The sequence below is a fragment of the Bos indicus x Bos taurus genome, chromosome 13 (genome assembly GCF_003369695.1).
Source record: "Bos indicus x Bos taurus breed Angus x Brahman F1 hybrid chromosome 13, Bos_hybrid_MaternalHap_v2.0, whole genome shotgun sequence".
In the NCBI taxonomy this organism is placed as follows: domain Eukaryota; kingdom Metazoa; phylum Chordata; class Mammalia; order Artiodactyla; family Bovidae; genus Bos; species Bos indicus x Bos taurus.
This window is the reverse complement of record NC_040088.1, coordinates 51056698-51082495: the sequence shown is the minus strand read 5'-3', so window position 1 is coordinate 51082495 and position 25798 is coordinate 51056698. Positions and strand designations below refer to the sequence as shown.

At 36.0% G+C, this 25798-nt stretch overlaps 1 protein-coding gene across 1 annotated transcript in view; it reads left to right on the top strand.

Annotated features, from left to right (window-relative positions):
* MRC1 (mannose receptor C-type 1) overlaps positions 1 to 25798 on the top strand; it is a 113879-nt gene that overhangs the window by 36593 nt on the left and 51488 nt on the right. Inside the window, exons 6-11 of the mRNA XM_027559833.1 lie at positions 1273 to 1419; positions 6482 to 6667; positions 9952 to 10109; positions 12696 to 12806; positions 19078 to 19193; positions 21075 to 21223. Coding sequence (XP_027415634.1) covers positions 1273 to 1419; positions 6482 to 6667; positions 9952 to 10109; positions 12696 to 12806; positions 19078 to 19193; positions 21075 to 21223 — 867 coding nt within the window. The remainder of the gene's footprint in view (positions 1 to 1272; positions 1420 to 6481; positions 6668 to 9951; positions 10110 to 12695; positions 12807 to 19077; positions 19194 to 21074; positions 21224 to 25798) is intronic.

The window sequence follows — 25798 nt, the reverse complement described above, 5'->3', positions numbered from 1 at the left end:
TCTGCTACTGTTTCCATTGTCTCCCAATCTATTTGCTGTGAAGTGATGGGACCAGATGCCATGATCTTAGTTTTCTGGATGTTGAGTTTTAGGCCAAACTTTTCACTCTCCTTTTTTACTTTAATCAAGAGGCACTTTAGTTCTTTGCTTTCTGCCATAAGGGTGGTGTCTTCTGCTTATCAGGTTATTGATATTTCTCCAAGCAATCTTGATTCTAGCTTGTGCTTCATCTAGCTCAGCATTTCTCATGATGTACTCTGCATAGAAGTTAAATAAACATGGTGACAATATACAGCCTTGACTTACTCTTTTCCCTATTTGGAAGGAATAGGGAAGTTGTTGTTCCATGTCCAGTTCTAACTGTTGCTTCCTGACCTGGATACAGGTTTCTCAAGAGGCAGGCCAGGTGGTCTGGTATTCCCATCTCTTTAAGAATTTTCCACAGTTTGTTGGGATCCACACAACAAACTCTTGTTATTTACCCCGCTATCATACATAAAATGAGGGGCTTCCCTGGTGGTTCAGATGGTAAAGAGTCCACCTGCAGTGCAGGAGACCTGAGTTCAATCCTTGGTTTAGGAAGATCTCCTGGAATAAGAAATGGCAGCCCACTCCAGTATTCTTGCCTGGAAAAATTCCATGGACAGGGGATTCTGGCAGGCTCAGTCCATGGGACTGTAAAGAGTCAGACACGACTGAGTGACTAACACTTTCAAACTTTAACTTTCATACATAAAATAGCCCAGTGTGAAAACTGTTCACGGTTTAAGATTTAGCTTTATTATTTGAGCTCATTGGGGGAAAAAGTTATTTCAAAGAAGTAAACTTACTGAGGCTTCCTTGGGCCAGTGGTTGGGATTTTGCCTTCCAGTGTATGGGGTACAGGTTCAGTGCCTGGTTAGAGAGCTGGGATCCCATGTGCCTTGCAGCCAAAAAAAAAAAAAAAACCCAAAATATAAAACAGAAGCAATATTGTAACAAATTCAATAAGAACTTTAAAGATGATCCACATCAAAAAAAAAAAGTCTTAAAAAAACCCAAAGAAATAAACTTGTATAATCAACATTTTAAGTACTGGGATGAGCCAACAACGGAAAAACAAGTAGTATCCAACATAGCTTTTGCTCTGTAGGCAGTAAATATTTCTTTGTGAATGTATAGCAAAAAACTGGGGATCCATTAAATGCCAAGGATAAACACATGAGGTTGTGAGGGACTATCTACTTGTCATACTATAGTAATCCTAATTTTATTTTATTTTTTTCTCCAAAGGAAGTCCATCAGCAGAACCAGGAAAAAGCTGTGTGTCACTCAATCCCGGAAAAAATGCTAAATGGGAAAATCTACAGTGTGTTCAGAAACTAGGCTATATTTGCAAAAAAGGCAACACCACTTTAAATCCTTTTGTTATCCCCTCAGGTAAGTGATCTATTTGATCTGAAGTACATAAAATAATTTAGAGGTCAAATGACAGCCTAGTCCTAACTGTCGGCAATGACAGGTTTGATTGATCATTTATGGAGGCAACTTAATGATATTCCTACAAATGTCTTTGTCTTGGTTGCTAACGTTTCCAGAGTGTTCTCGGGTGTTCCAGCAGGAGCAAAACCATTAATAAAAAAAATTTAATAAATAAATAATTGTTAATAAAAATTTTATCTTCACAGCTGCCCTAGGTGGTAGGTATTATTATTCATGTGTTTTCAGTGAGGAAAAAGATATTCATAGGCTGCAAAAAATTGGCACATGTGACAGAACTAAAGTCCAAGCTAGGAAATCAATATCTGAAAAGGGTGTTTTATTATGTCCTCGCTATGTAATGGCCTATCTGGGAGCCAGTGCTATTTGTTTAACATAAACTGAAGTCTTCACTGAAATATAGTAAAACATCCCAGAAGTAGTAACTGAATTCTATATACAGGCTAGACCAGAGGGAAAAAGGGCAATTATGCTCTCTATTATAATTTTATAGAAGAATTAAACTACCAAGGCCAAACTGCATTCCTTCTTCAAACTAAGCAAAAGCGAACTAACTACACTTTTTTTCACTATCAGCTGTTTTGGAGAGACACTTAAAACTTCAAAGAGACTTATGTATGTATGTATGTTCTCTGCTTGGGAAATCTGATAGTGTGGCATTCTTGACTTTTTTTTTCTCTGTGACTTTTAAAAGCAATTTCATTTATTTTAAAATATGGTTGACATAGCTAGAAAGTCCAAGGTATGACATGATAAATAATAATTTCCTCCAATGTCTTATTCAAATATGCATTTATTCTCTGAATAACTGTGTCTGAGTGTATATCCTTACCTAGTTATTCTATGACTATATAAATAAATATGTAATTATTTTTGTATGTTTTATACAAATAGCAGCAGATAATACACTTTTCTCTACTTTTGTCACTAAATAACAATGTTGGGTGTTATTCCTTCTGGTACATAAATAGCTTCTATGTTCATTTTTATGGCTGTACATTAGCCATTGCAGGAAGAGACCATATTTTTTTTTGTTTTTTGACTAGTCCTCTCTTAATGGAGCTTTAGTTTACTTCCATTTTTTTATTATTATAAGCAATGCTACAGTGAATAATTTTATATCTATGTGGTTTCATGTGTCTCATTATTCCTAGAAGTGGAATTGCTGAAGCAGAGTGTAGGTGTGTTTGGAACTTTAATGGATACAAATACGGCAGAGATTGCCAATGGATGTAGATGAAGGTCCCATTATTGGGTTTGATTATACTTTACAGGTTCACCCTTATAACTGTGGGCATGCCTTAGAGAGACTTCAGTAATTTTTATATTTCATCTCCTCTCTTCCTTGCATATGATAAATAGTATAATCCTCCCTCTTGGAAGAGCTCATATAATTCTCCTTCAGAAGATTTGGAATTGCCACTTTGGGAAAGAGGAGAATGGTGGTTTTATCATCCCTGGTATAGTAGGCAGAATTCTGTAACTTGACTTTGTTCCTTAACCCTCCAGTTATAGTTTCCTACCTATTAAGTAGAAATACTAATAATAGTTGTTCTCCTTGTGAGTACTTGTTTATATTGTCAAGCACTCAGTCCATTATTCTTGTATCTCTACAAGGCCTGTTACCGAACCATACTTGGGTCTGCTAGCCCATGCACGGTAAAGCCAATGTGCTGACATTAGGTTGCTGTGAAGGAAAGCACAATGTTTATTGCAGGTGACAAGCAAGGAGTCTAGGGCAGCTAGTGTGCAAAACACTTAAATCCTCAATATGTTTTAGCAAAGCATTTTTATTTATTCATTTACATTGGAGTATGATTGCTTTACAATGTTGTGTTAGTTTCTGCTGCACAACAAAGTGAATTGGCTATATGTATACATATACCCCTTCCCTCTTGAGTCTCCTTTCCATTGTCAACTCCCTGCCCCTCCAATCCTACCCCTCTAGATCATCACAGAGCACTGAGCTGAGGTCCCTGTGCTATACAGCAGGTCAGCAAAGCATCTTTAAAGGCTAGGTAAGGGAGGTGGATTGCAGGGTATGTGATAAGCTCAAGTACAATTCTCTGGTTGATGGTGAGGTATCAGGGCAGGGTCACAGGGGTTAATATTATCAATCCTTGGGCACCAACAGGTCTGAGGGCTACATGCCCATGATAATCAAGTAGTTAATTTCTTTCATTTGGTGGTGGTTTTAGCATCTGTAAAACAACTTATTAAACACTCAGAAGACACTGTTGTCTAGGTATTTCAGAGACAAGTTACAGCTGAGGATGTGAGAGTGGGGTCTGTTGAAGGCCCCATAAAGTCCTGCTGGGTTACATGCCTTACTTCACTTGTTAACTTTCACTTTCCATTAGTTTTTAAATTTTCTGTACTTCCTGGATTAGCATTCTGTCTTATTTATACACTCAAATAAGCCTGAGTTTGAAAAAACAAAGAGGAGTATGAAGCACACGCAGTTGCTGACTCTCTTGGGCAAGAGTTCCACCTCATGTACTATTTGTCCTTGCAATGCCACCCTGTTCATCCATGATCCCTGGGTCTCTGGGGCTGCACTGTCCAGTTCAGTAGCCTCTAACCACATGTGAGCACTGAACACATGAAACACGGCTAGTTCCAAGAGAGTTATGCTATAGGTATAAAATATGCACTGGACTTCCAAGACATAGCATGACAAAAAAAGTTACCTCATTATTTTTAATTGACTATATGATCATGTTTTGAATATATTGGGTTAAATAAGATATTTAAAATGAAAGCTACCTGTTTCTCTTGACTTGGGTACTAGCAAATTTAGAATTCCATAGGTGGCTTCCATTTGTGGATTTCCTTATGCCTCAATCACATAGCATTGCTCTAGAGAAACAAGCCATCTTTTGTGTCTGCCCCAGGTAACCCCTCTTCATTGGTTGTTCTCATATTTTTTAATATTTTAGAAGTTTATCTGTTTAGTTTTTGAAGCCCTTAGAATATGCTGGCATTATTTTCAGCTTCTTGGGCAGCAAAATTAAAATATCCCACCAGAGGGCTCCAGAGAAATACTAAACTTTTTTTTTCTTGGTAACTACTGGAACTGTGTACAAGGAATATTTTCTAAAAATATGCATTTTTTGATGCAGACGTAAAGAACAGACCTGAGGATATGGGGTGAAAGGGAATGAGAGGGTGGGATGGATTGGCAGCAGCACTGACACGTGTACCATGTGTAAAACAGCTGGTGGGAAGCTGCTGCATACCACAGGGAGCTCAGTCCGGTGCTCTGTGATGACCTAGGGGATGGGATGAGGGCAGTGGGAGGTCCAAGAGGCAGGGAACGTATGTATGCATACAGCTGATTCCCACTGTTGTATAGCAGAGATAAACACAACATTGTAAAGCAATTATATTCTAGTTAAAAATTAACATATGCATTTTTCTATTATAATAATACAGTGTTTGAATATCAGGACTGCTATTTACTTGAATGATGATTGTACACAAAATCTTGAGCTTATACAAAGGTGATGCAAACAGTCCCAGACTTTGAGACAATATTGGACCAATGCATCAAATGACAAAGATACCTTATGTTGAAACTTTACTAAGGCAGTACATTTGAGAATATTTCATATCAAACTTATAGAGATTGACATTTATTTGACAATATAGTTCCTCTTTAAGCAGGATATATTGCTCAGTTGCTCTCTAAAATAGTATCCATAAAATGGTAATAATAAGCTTTGTGTATTAAATATAACTTCAATTATTTTCCTGACAAATATTCGTCACATTTATTCTGTGCCAGGCCCTATGTCATTTTAGGACGTATGGGGACAAATAAAGTGAGTCTCCTGCCTTCAGATGTCGTTACTGTCCCTTCCCCCACTCATTACTATTATAGTACATGTTTGTAATGTATCAATCATCAAGGTTATGAAATTTGACCCTAACTGTTAGTAGCAACAAATAGGATATTGGTCACTATTACTGATTTGATTAAATCATCATTGTTGTCATGTTTATAATTTATAGTCATATTATCTCAAATGTTTTCCAGTGCAGAAGAACACAGTGAGGATGGGTAGTTTAATATTAGTATTAATATTATTTACAATTTTTTATATATATGGATAGTTTGGTTCATGTGATGTGATTTGCTCATGGCAAATTCAGATTTTGGCTGAAAGACTTTGGAATTGAAATCCTTGTGATTTCTGCAATGTCACATGTCATCTTTTGGGAGAAAGTCAGTGGCAGTGAGTTGGTTCAGAGGCACAGGTGGCCAGCTCACAGTACCATGGTTTCAGAAGCTCCTTGGTGACTCCCCTACCTCCTACCCATTCTGTGCCCTGTGTCAACACATTTTTCTCCTGATTGCATTATGAGTTTTGCCCTCCTCTGAGGAATGAGTGGCTCCCTAATGTCCATAGAAGAGAAGTAAATTGAAATCTTTTTGAAAGATTTATTTATTTGGCTGCATTGGGTCTCAGTTGCAGCATGCAAGATCTTTGTTGCAGAGCACGGACTGTCTAGTTGTGGCACACAGGCTTAGTTGCCCCGTGGCATGTGGGATCTTAGTTCCCCAACCAGGGATCAAACCCATGTCCCCTGCATTGCAAGGCAGATTCTTAACCACTGGACCACCAGGAAAGTCCCCTTGAAATCTGTGCCTCCAATATATTTATAGGACATGGCTAGGACAGGTCTACTGATGATAAAATACAAAAAGAGATAATCTATTGTATCTTCTTGTGGCCTTGTATGCATAATTGAAAAGTAAAAGAGATTTCTCATTTGGCTTCATTTTATAGTGGAAGATGGCTTCCATATCATTTTTAGTCTAATATCAAACACATTCTTCTCTATATTTTATGAATACCTATGCCAAAAAACAGAAAATAACTATTAGCTGTATCTGCCTATAATAATGAACTGTTTACTATAGAGAATGTTATTAATAGAAAATATTGTTACAATTAAAACTCTTTTAAAGTGTTTTCCAAACTCTTTTTTTTTCTAGAAAGTGATGTGCCTACCAACTGCCCAAGTCAGTGGTGGCCATATGCAGGTCACTGTTACAAGATTTACAGAGAGGAGAAGAAAATACAAAGAGATGCCTTAAGAGCATGTAGGAAGGAGGGTGGTGACCTAGCAAGTATCCACAGCATTGAGGAATTTGACTTTATTATCTCTCAGCTGGGCTATGGTAAGAACTTCCATCTATAATATGCTTGACTCTTGTCTTCCCGACTTACAATCTGTCTCTGGAAAATTTAATCATAAATGTTAAATTTTATAATCTAGATAAATTCAAATTAACAATTCAATAAACTTAGTGACAAATATTAATTATGCCTAAAATATAAAAATTGCATAGTAACTTAAAGAATTTCTATCACTGAGAGAACATTTGATTTTTTCCTTTAACAAGGAATCAGCTTATGCATAGCTTTTAAAATATTGTTTTTCTATATAAAACCTGGATTTAGAGCAGTCTTCTTTAAACTTGTGAACAATATTTCACTTATTGGAATTTGTGTGTATGGAGGTATTTTCTATTTTAAGGCCGATATTTTCTCTCACAGGAAAGGTCTCTAAATGAACTATCTCATCCTTTGGAATTTATTTTCTCTGTTAATCTAGCTGATTCTGCTAGAATGATGAGCAGAAAAATCAAGAAGATGTTTGATTGGAGTGGTTAGATAGTGGCCTAAACCTTTTGAAGTAATTCATATATCCACTTTAGGACTATAATCTAAGAGATACAGAGTAAATGTAGAAAATATAGAAAACTAACATATTGTAAAGTTTTCAAAAATTGGCTCTATCAGAAACAATTGAAAAGTGGGTAAAGGACTTGGGAATGCTTATCCTGAAGAGGAGGAGGGTGAGGAAGGATATAATAATGATGGACACCCCATGGTACTTGCTGATTAAATGATGATCATTTTCTTCTTCCACTGATGAGATTGCTGAATAGCTGGACCTGTTCATTTCCAGAGAGCAAAACAAGAGGAAATGGATGATGGTGATGCTGGGAATGCTTCCTGACACTTACTGTATGAAAATTGATAGGAGTGGGGGTAGGGGAGAAGAAAAAAACAATGAACAAACAGATGAGATAAATTAGTCTCAGACAAGTACAAAAGATCCCCAACACTGCTGCTGTTAGTGCTTGGCTGAATGGAATCCTTCCTCCTCTGCTCACCTCACTGAATTTAGTAGGGTGATGATGTTCGACTAACTTGTAAATTTCTTGATTACTCTATATTTACCTACCCTGGAACACCTAGACTACACAATAATAATGTAATCAAAACCAAGATATCTGAATAATATCACGACACAGATGGCATGATGCTTATAGTAGGTGATAAACTTTTCAAGTGAGTCAGTGGAAAACAGTTTAAGAGGCTGTAGGGCTAATGTGCAAATTTTCTCTACTTTATATAATATGGTCTATTATAAAGGAGAACCTTATATATTTGTTGCTGTAGTTATTTTGAATTTGGATGAGGAAGGTTTCTTTTAAACTCAGCTAGAGAATTAGTAAATTTTCACTGGAGAAACTTCCCTTTTTATTATTGATAAAGATTTATTTCTTTAAAACCATGCAAATAATATTAATAAAAAATAAGTAATAAAGTTAAAATTAGTGTTTCTTTTCCTAAAATGTCAAACTTTCCAACTACACTTTAATAAAAAATTCCCTCCTTAACCTCTGAAAAAAAATTGTTTCTGAGTCAAAAGCCTAGAAAACCTTTTTTAGCTAGTTTAGACAATATCTATCATGTTAATCATGGAAATACAGTGGATAAGTTGGAACCTACATATATAAATTTTGACTCCATTAACTAAGACAGTTTACTTAACAGATTTACAAAAAACTTTGTCTAACAACATTATGCTCACATCTTAAATATATTTTATAGGATCAAGTTTGTGCGTATGAACTACAAAAGCTAGATGGGAGAAGAGTTTAGTGAGAAAAATGTTTATTGGACCCTCATTACTCTGTTATAATTGTGGGACTTGAGAGTTTAGGTTTTCATTGATCTTGAACCTAAAAACCTTGAGGAGTTACATGAGGTCATTTTGGAGCCTGTATTTGCTGCTCACAGATCATGATCTGCCAAATTAAGTGAAAGGAAAAGGGATCATCTTGGCAAAGCCATTCATGCCTCATGGTGCTGGAAACATCTGCTGGGGCTGACACTGGGCCAGCCAGGGACTTCTCCAAAAGCAAAGCTGAGTGACAGCTTTTAGGAGGAAGAGGCTACACCATTTAGGGAAATTCCTATAAGATGTGGCATTTCTACTATTAATACAACATCTTTACAATCTGTTGACAAATAATTTTATTTAACTGTTTAAAGAACATAGATCAAGCATCCATGATGGAATTCCAGGGAGATAACTTAAACACATGTTGAATTGTGTATGCCTCCAATTTTTAAAAATGTGGAAATGTGTATGATTTTAGCTGTGAGATTGCAGGCCTTCAATTTTATCCCATTTATGCTTATGCTATTTAGAACTTTTAGAATTACAATTCCTGATAAAATCAGTGATGCTTTTCATAGAATTTCAGAACAGAATGATTACCTTTTATATCTATACCTGGTAGTTTTTTATTCTAACTTTTGTTTGTTTGGGTTTTTCTGGTATTTTGTGGTGACAGTGATGATGGATTCATTTATATTTATAGACTAATAAGTGCTAAATGCCAAGAGAGTCCATTTATTCAGTTGATACATCTTCTTACTGTATGGATCATTTTAACTTCTATTACAGTGATTAAACTTTAACAGAAACACCTAGAATTTTCTTGGTAACAACCTTGTTAGTAAAATAGAAGTGGTTTTTAAAGTTTTTATTTTAAAACCTTCACTACACTAAGATTTAATAGTAGTCAAATAGATTTATGTATAAATAAACTATATATTTCCAGCACCATGAGTTTGATTGGTTATAGTAAATTATTTATAACAAAAAAACAGTTTCACAAAATAGAGGGTAATGATAGATCTACTTCAGTTTCATTTTAACAACTCTCAGGAGATTAAATCTGCAGTAGCACAAAAAAAAAGAGTACAGTCACCTTCACAATGTGAAGAATACATTACATATTTTTTAATATAAATTTATTTATTTTAATTAGAGGTTAATTACTTTACAATATTGTATTGGTTTTGCCATACATCAACACAAATCCACCACAGGTATACACGTGTTCCCCATCCTGAACCCCACTCCCTCCTCCCTCCCCATACATTACATATTTTAAACTAAAACTGACAACACAAAATGTCATTGACATCTCAGGCTACAGAGGTAGATCCATTTAACTTGCAAGTGGATGGTATATTATGATAGTTGTAATATCAAAAGAATTGTTGATAAAGAAGGGGTCTTCCTTTCCTGATAACCTTTTGATCTTTGGAAAGAAAACTTTGTGTAAATTGCTTCTGTGCTTTTCTTCCTGTTTAGAGCCAAGTGATGAGTTATGGATTGGCTTAAACGACATCAAGATTCAAATGTACTTTGAATGGAGTGATGGCACCCCTGTAACTTTTACCAAATGGCTTCATGGAGAACCAAGTCATGAAAACAACAGGCAAGAAGACTGTGCAGTGATGAAAGGCAAAGTAAGACATTTTTAATTAGTGATATCTAGCAAAAGCCACAGGAGAATTTTCCTTTTGCCCCACTTATTATATATCATTGTTTCCATTGTTTCTATCCTAATGAGTTGACATAGATCAAAGTTGAACTAGAATTCAGATTCAGTCTCTTGAGTATCTTGGCCAAGTCATTTTCAAGAAGACCAGAAAAGCAGCAGATAAACTGTCATTTCAAAGATGAAATTAACCAGTACGAATGCTCATATTGTTTGCGTTTGGTTCTAAATCATGCCATATGATTATATGGCTTGATTAAACAAGTTTCAGAACTTTGGTTCTACTTTCAGCTGGTTGCTCCGAGTGGATGTAGACCTGGTTAGATCTATCCTGGGTCCTACAACCTTGAGTCTGTGCTTGGAGAGCGACTTTTGTTATTTTAGGTTACACAGAAGTGTCAACTATGAAACGATGGCTTCCGTGTTGGAAATCAGGCAGTTTAGCTATGAAGTATATCATCAAGTTATTTTTTGTTAATAAACAATGAACATGGTGGTTAAGAGGCTGGGTTTTAATGCAAAACATTTCCTTGTTTGTAAAATGAGTATAATTGTACCCAGCTCACATGGTAGGTATAAAGATTAAATGGATTAACACATATAATGTGCACTGTCCCCGGCCCAAACTTGGTGTTCAGTAAGTATTAGCTACAGTTTTTGTCATTGTGGTTGGTTTCACAGTGAAAAATTGAAAGCTTAAGGAAAGAATATGTATTAATTATTGAAAGAATAGGCAGAAGAATATCCTGGGAAGAGGAAACCAGAGAGCTTTGTTCTTATTGAGAACTCGAAAGACAGTATGGCTGAAAGCATGGAGTGAGAGGTGGAGAGGTGGGTAGGAAAAGTACTGGCAAAGAGAAAACATGCATTAGCCCAGGAGCAGCCAAACCAAATCTGCAGTTTGCAAATATTATGCTGGCTGAAGAGCTGAGTACCAGATTGTAGTGGCTGAGACTGAGTGAAATGTGAGGATTAAGTCAAAGAGTACAGAAAACCACTTTTCAAGGTGTTTAGCAGTTGAGGGAAGGGGATGAGCACTCATTTAATGTGAAATCTCTAGGGAAGATAGAAAAGGTAGAATTTGAAGCAGAATGAAAGATGCCACTTTAAGTTCATAGAGGACCCTCATCAATAGAAATAGGAAGAAGGGAGGGAAGGATACTGTTTTCAGGTTGGGTGTGTTGCATGGGAGTGTTCTTTCTGCATGGCTTTATGTGTACTCTGGGACTTCCCTGGTGGCCCAGCAGTTAAGACTCCAGGTTTTCACTGCAAGGGAGCTTGGGTTCAATCCCTGGTCAGGGAAGTAAGATCCTGCATACTACATGGTTTGGCCAAAAATAAATAAATAAATAAATGTACTCACTTAACTTGAAAACAGCTGCTGGTAGGGATGGATGAGGAGGCTGTGTGCAAACCTTCTGTTGAACCATCACTTAAGGGCTTATGAGCATTTTTAATTTCTATCTAGGTCCTTCTCCATTGTGACCTGACAGTGAATATATAAAAACAAACTGTGGCTACAGTTCCTTCCTACATCTTTGTCAGTTCAGTTCAGTTGCTCAGTTGTGTCCGACTCTTTGTGACCCCAGGGACTGCAGCATGCCAGGCTTCCCTGTTCATCACCAACTCCCGGAGTTTACTCAAACTCATGTCCACGGAGTCAGTGATGCCATCCAACCATCTCATCCTCTGTTGTCCCCTTCTCCTCCTGCTTTCAATCTTTCCCAGCATTAGGGTCTTTTCAAATGAGTCAGTTCTTGGCATCAGGTGGCCAAAGTATTGGAGTTTCACCTTCAGCATCAGTCCTTTCAATGAATATTCAGGACTGATTCCCTTTAAGATGGACTGGTTGGATCTCCCTGCTGTCCGAGGGACTCTTGAGAGTCTTCTCCAATACCACAGTTCACAAGCATCAATTCTTCGGTGCTCAGCTTTCTTTATAGTCCAACTCTCACATCCATACATGACTACTGGAAAAACCATAGCTTTGACTAGACGGACCTTTGTTGGCAAAGTAATATCTCTGCTTTTTAATATGCTGTCTAGGTTGGTCATAACTTTTCTTCCAAGGAACAAGCGTCTTTTAATTTCATGGCTTCAGTCACCATCTGCAATGCTTTTGGAGCCCAGAAAAGTAAAGTCTGTCACTGTTTCCATTGTTTCCCCATCTATTTGCCATGAAGTGATGGGATGAAATGCCATGATCTTAGTTTTGAGTTGAGTTTTAAGCCAACTTTTTCACTCTCCTCTTTCACTTTCATCAGGAGGCTCTTTAGTTCTTCTTTGCTTTCAGCCATAAGGGTGGTGTCATCTGCATATTTGAGGTTATTGATATTTCTCCCAGCAATCTTGATTTGGCTACATCTTTGTAGCCGAAGTCAAATTTGCAGTTTCCTGGTAAAATATCCACTTACTTTTCCTCTTCATAGATGCCTTTTTCTCTTAATAACCTCGAATCTTTGTTTCCCTTTTCAGAGGCACAATTATAAGAAAATAGCATCAAGGTCAAACAACTGATAATCATTAAGATTTTTTCCCCCCTTGCTTTCTGCAGGATGGGTACTGGGCAGATCGGGCATGCGAACGGCCTCTTGGTTACATCTGTAAGATGAAATCACAAGCCCAAACTCCAGGAGTAGTGGAAGTGGAAGCAGGCTGCCAGAAAGTGAGTATAGAACGCACCCCATGGTTTCAGATCAGCAAAGTCGATGTGATAGACTTAGCTTATTTTTGTCTGTTGAAGTACTTAGTCGTCATAGTAGCCAAATGCTTCAGCTTCAAGGTATTGCTAATCTTTGACCCAGTGCATTGTCAAGGACATCTCTAGTGGATAACCTTAAGTTGTAGCCAGCAAATTATCCTTAGTCATTTTTTCCATTTTTAATATTTCTGGTGACCTTGTTCTTGGTGGGGATTCATCTCTGGGAATCTCTGAGGATCTAGAAGGCAGGAGGTCTACATTCCAGCTGGTAGTAGCTAGTAGTAATTCAGCTAAGCCAAGTCAAGCCATGCAATCCTATTGTGCTTTAATCTCAGCTGCACCGTGGTTAGTAATACCTCCTAGCAAGTCTTATCTTTCTTTGAGGTTAAAGTAGATTATTTCTGTGAAACAGTTTCTGAAAACGCAAAGAAGCTACAAAAACACAGGGTGTATGGTTATCATTTTCCTGTTTGATTGCTGAGTTGCCTATCTTCCTCTTTTTTCCTTTCTCACTTCTCTTGGATAAAAATAAAGTAGCAACTGATTTTCTGTCCAAGAGTGTCACGTTATGATCAAATTATCTTATAACAAACACCAGAATTCATGAAACATAATTGAGTACTATACCATTAAACCATAAAGAAAAATAGAGCAGACACAGAAAATCACAGAATGTGAGAGATAGAAAGAGTATCTTAGTGACTATTGAAAACCCCCACTTAAATTTTGCATTCTGGAAATTTCAGCCAGAGAAGTGATAACTTTTTCAAGTCACACAGAGGGAAGTTAAGAACCCAAGTCTCCTGCCAAGTTCTTAGACTTTCACTGCTGGTTTCACCACCAGTACACTTATATATTCTTTACTTAATCATGTGCATATACAGGAGATTGTCTATTATTGTAACTTTCTGTAATTAATAAACCAGTCATTAAATTTTACTGAAGTGAAGTGAAGTGAAAGTAGCCCAGGCATGTCCGACTCTTTGTGATGCCATTGACGGTAGCCTGCCAGATTCCTCTGTCCATGGAATTCTCCAGGCAAGCATACTGGAATGGGTTGCCATTCCCTTCTCCAGGAGATCTTCCTGACTCAGGGCTCGAACCTGGGTCTCCCACATTGTGGGCAGATCTTTACTGTCTGAGCCACCGGGAAAGTAAATTTTATTACTTCTATGCAATCAAAATTTTTTTATATATATTTTTTCTATTAACTGTCTACAATCACTGATAAAATCCAATTTAATCATTAGGTTGGTAATAAGAAAAGGAAGAAAGTATCAGCCAATTGTTTGTTGAGTGTGGTTATTTTGCTTTCAATAGTCTTAAAAGATTAATTTTGTTGTTTAGTTGCCAAACCATGTCTGATTGTTTTGTGATCTCATGGACTGTAGCCCACCAAGTTCCTCTGTCCATGGGATTTCCCAGGCAAGAATAGTGGAGTGGGTTGCCATTTGCTTCTCCAAGGGATCTTCCTGATTCATGGATTGGACCCAACTCTCCTGCATTGGCAGACGGATTCTTTACCACTGAGCCACCAAGGAAGCCCTAAAAGATAAATATTACATTTCTAATTAGACAGGAGAGGAAGCAAAGACTTAGAGATATTAATTTGGCAAGTTTTTAAAAACACATGCTTTAGGCAGTGGTTTCCTCAGATCATTGGGAAGACTAGGAAAAAAAACCCACTTGCTGGCAAAAGAAGATAACAGAGAGGTTTTGTTTTTTTTTTTTTTTTGGTCTGAGCCTGGGTACTTGGTGTTTTGGGAGTATTTTTGAGAGTTCAGAACTACAGACCTTCTATGATCAAGATCTGGGATTCAGTTTGCAATCCATTGCTATCTCTGTGGGAAACCTTGATTTAAGAAATTAACATGAAGTGGTCCTGAGTTGCTAATATTCCTGGATGTCTGATAGATGCACGTGTAAATCCTCTTTAGAAGACCCCTTCTCCAGGCTGATTGAGAATCCCACAGATGAGTTTGAAATCCAAAATTATAAAACATACCATCATGAGCTTTAGATAGTGGAATGAATGGATGTGACATTAAAGTGACTGGTTTTTTCAAATGCTTATGAGAAGTAAAAGGTGGAATTGAAACCATGGACCAGACACCATGTATTATGTGGGATTTCTTTATGATTCAATTCTAAATATGTTTTGTTTCCATTGAGATTCTTTGACCTGTGAACTGGGGTGTGTATGTGTATATGTGTGTGTTTTCATGCTGGTGGAAGTTTTGGTGGCAGTAATGGCAGTTTTGTGTTTTAGTTTCTAAATAATTGGGAGGTACTATTGATTTTCATTCCACTGCATTGTGCTCATATAAAGTTTTTGTTGTTAGTTGTTGAGATTTTCTTCATTATCTAGTTCATAATCAGTTTTTCTAAATATTCCATCTATGCTTGAACACATAGATGGGATCTCATACAGACCATGGGATCTCAAAGAGTCAGACATGACTGAATGAGCACTGATAAAACTTAGCAATTATATTATCCAGATATTCTATATTACTAATATTTCGTCTGTTTGATATAATATTCTTATTGTGATTCTATCAAGTTTTGTCTTGTATACTTTTCATATGTATTTATATCTTTCTGGAGAATCAGTCCTTTAATTATGTAGTTATTTTCTTCATTCATAATAATGTTTTTTACCATAAAGTCAATTTTAAATAATATTGCCACAGAAGCTATCTTCTGTTTGGTGTTTGCCCAGAATCCTGTTTTCCAGCTGATTGCTTTTAATCGTGCTATGTAGCTGTAGTTGAAGAATGGCCCTTGTAAATGAATATCTGCATTTTCATTTTAATCTAATTTGAGGAACTCTGGCTTTTAACTGGTGAAGACATGAGCTTAGATTTGTTTCGCATACCAATCTATTTGGATTTGTTCCCACCATATTATTATGTGCTTTATTTTGTTTACCGTTCTGCTTTCTTTCTTTTTTCTCTTTTTGTGCATAACATTGGTTCACATTGGTTCTAATGAATATATATTCCCCCTTTCCCTCCTCTGAAAAAAGTGAAAGTTGCCCAGTTGTGTCAGACTCTTTGAGACTCCATGGACTGCAGCTTGCCAGGCTCCTCTGTCCATGGAATTCTCCAGGGAAGAGTGCTGGAGTGGGTAGCCATTCCCTTCTCCAGGGGCTAGTCCCGACCCAGGGATCAAATCCAGGTCTCACACGTTGCAGATTCTTTACAATCTGAGCCACAAGGGAAGCCCCTTTTGGGAAATTCTACATTTTTACTCCTTTTTTTTTCAAAATGGTTAATCTTATATTTTTAACATGCATTCTTGTCTTGAAGTTAACCAGTCTCTTTCTCTGCCTCCTGAACAAAATGAATGTTATTATTCCACTTATAATTCAGAGTCTTTTAAAATTTGAAATAATGTTAGACTCATGAGAAGTTTAAAAAAAAAGAGTACTGAGAAGTCTGCACTCGACTTCTGCCAACGATAGCGTCTTATCTAACCAGAGTACATGATCACAACAGGTGGTTGGCATGGATACAATATGGTTAACTAAACTACAGATCTTGTTACTATTCCATTCTTTAGCTTCTCACTTCCAATTAGTTATCTTTGCTATTTGTCCAGGCAGTTAGATCTGGATTTACTGACATTTATTGACTTCTTTGCTCAGTGTAGACTTCTAGCTCACTTACTCCTCTTGACTTTACTTTCTTGCCAAAGTTAATCTTTCAGAAGTTCTTTTCACTGGGATTTGGGAGTGGAAAACTCTCTGTCTGTGTTTGAAAATGTCTTGAATTCATCTTCCCTCTGCATAGTAATTTAGGTAAGTCATTTTAGAATTCTAGGTTGACAGCTGTTTTCTGACAGCACTATATATATTATTTCATTTTCTCCTGATCTTTATTTTTGCCATTGGAATTCCTATTAAACTAATTCTTCTTCTTTTTTTATTTAAAAAAAGTGGATAATCTGTATTTTCTCTCTGATTGATTTGAATAGTTTTTTCATTGTCTCTGTAAGTATAATGTGTTGAGATTTGGATTTGCTTTATTGGTTCCATTTGGTGTGGAGTATCTCTTCATTTTGAGGATTTGTATCTTTCCATTCTTGAAAATTACCAGTCATTCATTCTATTCAATGCTTCTCAAACTTCTCTCAGGATGCTTTTCAACCTCATTCACCAAATATGCATGCTTAGTTGCTTCAGTCATGTCTCCTGCGTCTCTGGCACTGCAGGCATGTTCTTTAATGCTGAGTCACTGGGAAAGCCCTCTGTATCTTCTATATTTTCTATCAATATGATTTTAAACATCTTTTCATAGTCTCATCTCTCTTCCACATTCAGTCAGCTTACTAATCTTTCTGAAACCACATTTTCTATGCTTTATCTGGCCATTGAGTTTTTAACTTCATATTTTTCTTTTCTAGAAATTCTGGGTTTTTTTGTGTGTAGTCAAATCCTGTTTTTCTTTGTTCATAGTATTTTGATCTTTCCTCATTGATTATCTTTCTTCCTTTGTCACTTAAATCACCATACCATGCTTCTTTCCCACTTGGTTTTATTATGTTAAACTGTTGACTCTCCCTTAAAGGAGACATTTTTCTTAGATGGTTTATAATTTTTGGTTGTGAATTAGTTCACCATCCCATCTCCTCCTACCCTCAAATGTCACAGTCTTATATGACCTGGGTTGTGGAAATATTTCTGTTGTGTGATTTTGCGTTTTAATTCTCAAAGCACCTGTAAGATTCTCCTTTTGTGTATTTTATTTTTCATGTTTTGACTATGGAGGCTCATACAGTGTGGATAGCGTAAAGTTGGGACTGGCACCCACTTGTGTGGCACAGACTTGGTACTTGTTTTCAGCAGAAGAATTTTCTTCTTTCTGTGTCCAAATCCCCAAGCAAGTGACAAGGATCTCTTAATTTCCTGTTTTTGTGGGTGGTGTTTTCTTGCTCTCCTTTCACAGAGGGGCTACCATGAATGGGTATCATCTTTACATAAGGACTTCAGATCTATGGGCTTCCCTGATGGCTCAGTGGTAAAGAACCCGCCTGCCAATGCAGGAGATGTGGGTTTAATCCCTAGGTTGGGAGGATCCCCCAGAGAAGGAAATGGCAACCCATTCCAGTATTCTTGCCTGGGAAATCTCAGGGACAGAGGAGCCTGGCAGGCTGCAGTCCACAGGATCGTAGAAGAATCGGAGATAACTTAGTAACTAAACAACAACAATCAGTTCTGTCTCCCTGCCTCAGGTGAGCTGATGGCCCAATATCTTAATCTGTATGAACAGTAAAACCCTAATCCATAAACTTCAGGACCTTAATCTTGGTCTAAAATATGACTGGGCAACTACAATCTCAGCTTGTACATTTTCTATTCCAGCTTTTTCGTTCTCTAGTACTTATTTTTGACCCTGAAGATTTTTCCTTCTTTCTCTCAAATTCTAGTATGGACTTTCTGTTTATTGCCATGTTTTTATTTAGCATTTCTATGTGTTTGAATTGTGGGAGAGGAACCATGTCAATTTATGATGCCAGGAGTTTGATAGGTACTAACCTTTGACCCGGAGAAGGCGATGGCACCCTATTCCAGTACTCTTGCCTGGAAAATCCCATGGATGGAGGAGCCTGGTGGGCTGCAGTCCATGGGGTTGCTAGGAGTCAGACACGACTGAGCGACTTCACTCTCACTTGTCACTTTCCTGCATTGGAGAAGGAAATGGCAACCCACTCCAGTGTTCTTGCCTGGAGAATCCCAGGGACGGGGGAGCCTGGTGGGCTGCCGTCTATGGGGTCGCACAGAGTCGGACACGGCTGAAATGACTTAGCAGCAGCAACCTTTGACCAGATGGCACAGCTTTGTACTCACCATCTACTGCTGTCTTCAGTAGGTAACTAAGCTTGTTATTCTGCAAATTAGTTCCTGTGGCTTCCTGTTCTAAAACTGAGAACTTACCCATTTCATTCAGTTTCTCTGGTAAACATTTCACAAATCGTTTTTGTTGAAAATTGCATCAGAATGGAAAGAATGACTCCCCTTACCCCCATTTTGTATCATAATTCGTCTTATGAGGAACAATGCACTCTCGTTTTCTTTATTCACATAAATTGTTTTCATTGCATATCAAGTTACTGATATTTGTGTTATTTACATGCTTCTATTGTTTATCAATTTGTGTTTCAATATATAGAAATTATTAAAATAATATTATATAATAAATATGCATGATATTCTGCTTGATAATATTAATAGGGCTGGAAAAGGCATGGATTCTACTGCTATTTGATTGGACACACACTTTCAACATTTACAGAAGCAAACCAAACCTGTGTAAGTGAGAAGGCTTACCTAACAACTGTTGAAGACAGGTATGCAACTATTCTATTTTAAATATATATATATATCAAATAATGAAACATTTTCAGAAGAGTATATCAGTATGCTCTAAATTTCTGAGTAAATTACACTGAATCTTGAAGTATGGTTTGTAAATATAGAAGCAGTAAAAATCATATTTTTATTTGGATTCTTCATTGCAAACACTAAAAAATATTTTGCTACTTTTAGTACCAAAAAACAAGAACAATTTGCTAATACTCCAGTAAATGTTGTTTATATATCTAACTTTTTTAATGTAGTAGATCTCAAAAGTTTTTAAAGCAGAGAAAGTAAGGAAAATTTATCATCTCAAGAAATCAAACATTCTATTTTTACTACCACCTCCAATATAAAAAAAGGTAGACAGGAACTTCCCTTGGCAGTCCAGTGGGGGTGAGAGGGAGCAGAGAGATTTTCTAGGCTTACTAGACTAGCAGGTCCAGAAAATGATGTGGAGATAGAGAATTTTATGTAACCTTTAACTTCTAGCGTTCTATCCTTCTTTGAGATTTCGGTATTTATTTTTCTCCTACTTTTTTCAAGAAACTTAAATTTAATTTTGATTTGGAGTAAACGGGTAAAAATTATTGAATTTTAATACAGTAAGTTATATTTCTTGGCCTTTTAAAGCAGGCCCAATAAGATCTAGAAGATGCTATTGATATTAAAATTCTTTGATAAAATGAAAGACGTCATAGAGTTCATAGAATTTATATAGTCTTTATAAAAAAACTTATATTTCAACATTCTTTCTTCATGTATAATTAAATGTCTGATACATTGCTCACCTCTGAAAATCAGAACATAGATAATTTTTATCTTATGACCTGGAAGTAAGCTACACATTTTTAAGTACCTTGGGAGCATGTTCTGGTCTATCTTGTTGGTCTTTGAGTCTACTGGAGCATGGATGTCCCTAGATTTTCTATTTTAGGTTTGCTTTTTTTGTGTGTGTTTTCTGTGATATTTGTGTTCAGGAACTCACTAACTCTTTGGTTCAATTTGGTGTTTAGGCATTTAAGAAAAATTGAGTTTCTTATTTTTAATTTTTTTTTTTTGGTTCAGTTTAGGGAATTAAATTATTCAGACTAGGGTCAAACCAATGTTCTGTTATTGTGGTTTTCTCTCCATTTCCTCTCTGCTTGTGCTAGAGCCATCTACAATTCCCTTGTTGCTGGAAATTTTGAACATCACTTTTCTTTTGCCCAAAGAGAGACTTTTTTGCGTATGCTGCTGCATCACTGTCATTTATCAATTAGGACAAATTTTGTTTGCCTTACTAACCACAGTGTATTATTACCAGATGACGCCAAATATAAAGATGAGATCCAGAGGGAGAAAAAATGTTGGAGCTTGTGATTCTGCTCCCAGTTCTTTCTAGAGATTGAATCTCTAGTTCTCTATATTTCTTGATAATTTTCTCTGTTGTTTCAGAGCTGAGAAATGGGAATGAAATTGAGGGGAAAATCGACACAAATTTTCTAATTGTATTATCTTTAATAATGTTGCAGCCTCTCCACTTACTTCACCAAGAATTGTGTAGAGCATCTGAAATATTTGAAAAGTGAATTGATTTTCAAACATTGTATTTTAAAAGGCAACAGGATAAGCAGAGGGACTGATGAGAAATAGAGAGAAATAGTTTGGGTACATTGGAATGATTTTATTCTGTCAACTGTATGATACTTTTCCTTCATAAGATCACATTTCCTTAGCGAAAATTTGCATAACTTAAATGACAAGTAAATAGGACATAATAGGTTTGATTTGCCAACTAAATGATAGCATAGGCATACAATTGAGATGTTTTTCATGTGGATAATTAGAAAAATTCACTTTTTTCCTAAAATTTAGTTAAATTTTTTTTTAAGATATGAACAAGCCTTTCTGACTAGTTTGGTTGGATTGAGGCCTGAAAGATATTTTTGGATAGGACTTTCCGATGTACAACACAAAGGCACCTTTCAGTGGACCGTCGAGGAAGCCGTTCAGTTCACACACTGGAATTCAGATATGCCAGGTATGTGCAGGGCTTCCGTTTCAGACTTCCATTCACCCCACATATCCATTTGGCCAAATCTGTGATTCCTTCATGTACCTTTCCAAATAGACTTCTGTAAATTCATTGTACTATTAAAATTTTATTATATTTTATTTCACTCTCTTTTTTCTTTAAAAAATGTTCCCATTAGTGTGCAGTGGTCTAAGATAAAAAGGAAGAGAAAACTCCTAGGTTATTTGGTGCCACTCTATTTGAAGTATTTATGAAATAGTGATGAAATCCTTAATGGTCAGAAAGATTCCATGGTGACCACTGATTCACGTATTTCTGAGAACTTAAAACTGTCCTCGGGGGTATAAAACTTTAAATGTGACTATGAACAGAAATATGACTGTGCTTCAGTGGTAGAACAAGACTGAGTGCTTATGTGGAATGTATTATTTCAGTATCTTGAACGGGCCACCCTGTTAGCTCTTTACAATAAGTCCCCTCCATACAAACCCTCAAGTGGCGAACTTTCAAAGATGTGAATGTGCCGCTGGATGCCTGCTGTTGTACTATTGTACTTTTCAAGGTACTGTACTGTCATGTTAAAATTGTTTTCTTTATTTTTGTTTTTTTATGTATTATTTGTGTGAAAAGTGTTATAAACCTATTATAGTACAGTACTATATAGCCATCTGTGTTAGTTGGGTTCCTAGGCTAACTTTATTGCACTTACAAACAAATTGGACTTGACAAATGCACTCTCAGAATGGAATTTGATTGTATGTAGGGGACTTAGTGTATATGACTTGGATTTAGTTTTATACTTGTAGAAAACCCATAAGCTAAGTTTCAGTATCCTCCTTGTGTCGAGGTGGAAACTGGGACTTGGAAAATTTATAAGCATGGATTTAGACTAATCTTTGTAATTCCCAAATCCATGCTCTTTGCATGGAGGTCACCCTTTCTCCCTATAAATTTTTATTTGCCTTCATTAATAAGGAGCTTCTGAAATAGACACTCAAATTATTTTTTGCTTTTTTTAATGCACTGGTGACATAGCCTATGATGTAATTCAGTATGACTGCACTCAGGAAATTCAACATCCTTACAGCAAATGTTTCATTGTGCCTAGTTAAAAAGCTATGGAAGGAATAATAGAGCTTAAGTATGCAAATTAACTCTTTGGCCTAATAAGTTCAAATCTTCAGAAGTTTTAAAAATTTGTATCCTCAGTCATCAATAAGGAAAATAGATCAGTAATTTGGATAGTGTGATTTCTGTTTAATTAATTGAACATTCTGGAAAATAGTAAGATTTAAGTTTATTTTGAAAGAACAGGGTAGTATATTAAGAGCTGAGTGCATTTTTTTTTTTTGAGTGATAATTTTTACTTGCCAGACAACATGCCTTAATTTCACTGGTGTTGATCATTTAGCAGTAGGATACTGAAAGATTAATCTAGGAACATCCTTAGGGAATAAAAATAAATCAAACCACAGTCATAGGGAATTAGCAATCATAGAGAAAATATTTTGGGGAAAGTGTAGTTCTCTAAAACTAAACATATACTGCCTTTAAAAGTATAATAATCAAAGATTATCTCATCTTAGCAGTAAGAAATCCTAATGTTTTTCAAGTTCTATTTTAATGATATTTTGAAATAAACTATGAAGCTTAGTAGGTCCACATTTTATTTTATATGCTTCTTTATCCATTAAAGAATTTTAAAATGAATGTATGAATCACTTTGCTGTATACCTAAAATTAATACAGCATTGTTAATCTACTATGCTCTAATATAAAATAAAAAAATTTTAAGGACACAGATGAACTTATCTACAAAACAGAGTTATAGATGTAGAAAATAAAAATATGGTTACCAGGGGATAAGGGCAGGGAGGGATAAACTGGAAGATTAGGATTGACCTATACACACTGCTGCTGCTGCTGCAGCTAAGTCACTTCAGTCGTGTCCGACTCTGTGTGACCCCATAGACGTCAGCCCACGAGGCTCCCCCGGCCCTGGGATTCTCCAGGCAAGAACACTGGAGTGGGTTGCCATTTCCTTCTCCAATGCAGGAAAGTGAAAAGTGAGAGTGAAGTCGCTCAGTCGTGTCCAACTCTTAGCGACCCCATGGACAGTCCACCAGGCTCTTTCGTCCATGGGGTTTTCCAGGCAAGAGTACTGGAGTGAGTTGCCATTGCTATACAACTACCATATATAAAATAGATAACTAATATGGACCTGTTGTATAGCACAGGGAGCTCTACTCAATAGTCTGTAATGGCCTCTATGGGAAAAAGAATCCAAAAAAGAGTGTATATACGTGTATGTATAACTGAATCACTTTTGCTGTACACTTGAAACTAACACAACAATTTAAATCAACTATACACCAATATAAAATAAAAATTAATTTTAAAAAACAACTTCCTTAAAACATAAAAGAAAAAAAATCCGTAATTATTATAGGATTTGTGAACTTTGGGCACATACCAAATTGATTTTCTATGCTCAATAAAAGTCAACATGATGTTTAGGAATTTTCAGCTTCAGAAAATTAACCCTTTTAGGATACTAGTTTGGTCTACTAGTACAATATTATAATAATTGTATTATTATAATTGTAATAACTTTAAAAAATAAAATGAGAAAATTTGTTGCATAATCAAAAGCAATGAGCTATAACTAATATATAATACTATAAAACTTTAATAGAAAATTAAAAGATCTTAGTCTAACATAATTTTCAATATTAATATCTCTTCCAGTCAACCAGAACATATAACTTTTAAGTAGTTCTAACTATAAATATAGTCATTTAAATCAATAAACTTTAAAAAAATTGCTTGAGAAATCTGTTAACTATAGAAGAATTCTCCCATCTTTGTCTACAATCCTAGTTTAAGAAAAAAAAGCAAACTATTATAATTTTCTAAGGAATATTTTCTATGATATTCTTTTCTCTAGATACCTATAAATTCTTCCATTGAGGTTATGGAAAATGTATGTTTATAGGGAAATTAAAACTGTTAGACCTAATATCCATTATATGCATTTGAGACCCCTATTTTATCAAAATATTCACTACTTTCTTGATATTCCTGATATTTTTTCTTTTTTTATTTCTTTTAATTTTTATTTTTAAACTTTACATAATTGTATTAGTTTTGCCAAATATCAAAATGAATCCGCCACAGGTATACATGTGTTCCCCATCCTGAACCCTCCTCCCTCCTCCCTCCCCATACCATCCTTAAGAAAATAACAGTTTTAATGATCTCAAACCATGATAGACAATAATGGGAGCATTCCTAAGGCAGTGCTTGTGGTACCTTAAGGAAGAAATTCTACTTATTCTTTAGAAAATATTAACCCTTTGATTTCTGGTTCCTCTGCCTTTTCTAAATCCAGCTTGTACATCTGGAAGTTCTCAGTTCACATACTGTTGAAGCCTAGCTTGGAGGATTTTGAGCATTACCTCGCTAGCATGTGAAATGAGTGCAATTGTGCAGTAGTTTGAACATTATTTGGCATTGCCCTTCTTTGGGATTGGAATGAGAACTGAACTTTTCCAGTTCTGTGGCCACTGCTGAGTTTAATAATAAACTGTGAAGCCAGTATAATTGTGTTACATCTGTAGAATATGAAATAAAAATTATTCACCTTTGTATGTTCTGAATTAACAGATAGAAATTTTTAGCAAATTTTTGAACATTAGTTCAATCTGAAACACACTAATCCTATGACAATATTTCATGATCCAGAAAGTTGAAAGTTCTCTTTCTTCTCTAGCATATACTATAGTGCTTTATATCCATCAAGTGAGCGAAAAATGTACTAAAAATCCTTTACCTTCATATATATGTATATGAATACTAGATCACAGAGATTATGTAATTTGTCCAAATAAACACTACATAAGACTAAAAAAAATAAAAAAATAAAAAATAAATAAAAAACAATTTCCTTGGTAAAACAAAACCCGTTATTTTTGTCGTTAGGATAGATTTTATCATACTAAAAATATTGTATTGTTATGTCTCTGTTCGGTGCGGGGGGACCCCACCAGATATTAGAAATACAAAATGTTACCAAAACCCTGACAATTTTTTTTTTTCAGAGTTACTTTCACATGAAGGTCTTGGGTTACCTTCTGGTGACTGTTAATTGCTTTTTATAGGAATACAAGTTGCTTTACAATGTTGTGTTCGTTTCTGCTGTAAATCAAAATGAGTCAGCCATATGTATACAGAGATCCCCTCTGTTTTGGATTTCCTTCCCATATAGGTCACCACAGAGCATTGAGTACAGTTCCCTGTGCTATACAGCAGGTTCTCATTAGTTACTTATTCTATACATAGTATCAATAGTATAGATATATCAATCGCAATCTCCCAACACATCCCACTTTCCCTTCCCCCCTTGGTGTCCATATGTTTGCTCCCTACATCTATCTATGTCTCTATTTCTGCCAAACCTTAACATTTGAGATTATATTGATAATTCAGTTGGGGATATAGGCCATGCAAATAAAAGGCAAATAATGGTTCAGAAATAGAACAAAGCAATTGTGAAATGCTGCAGAGTGTCTCCTCTACATT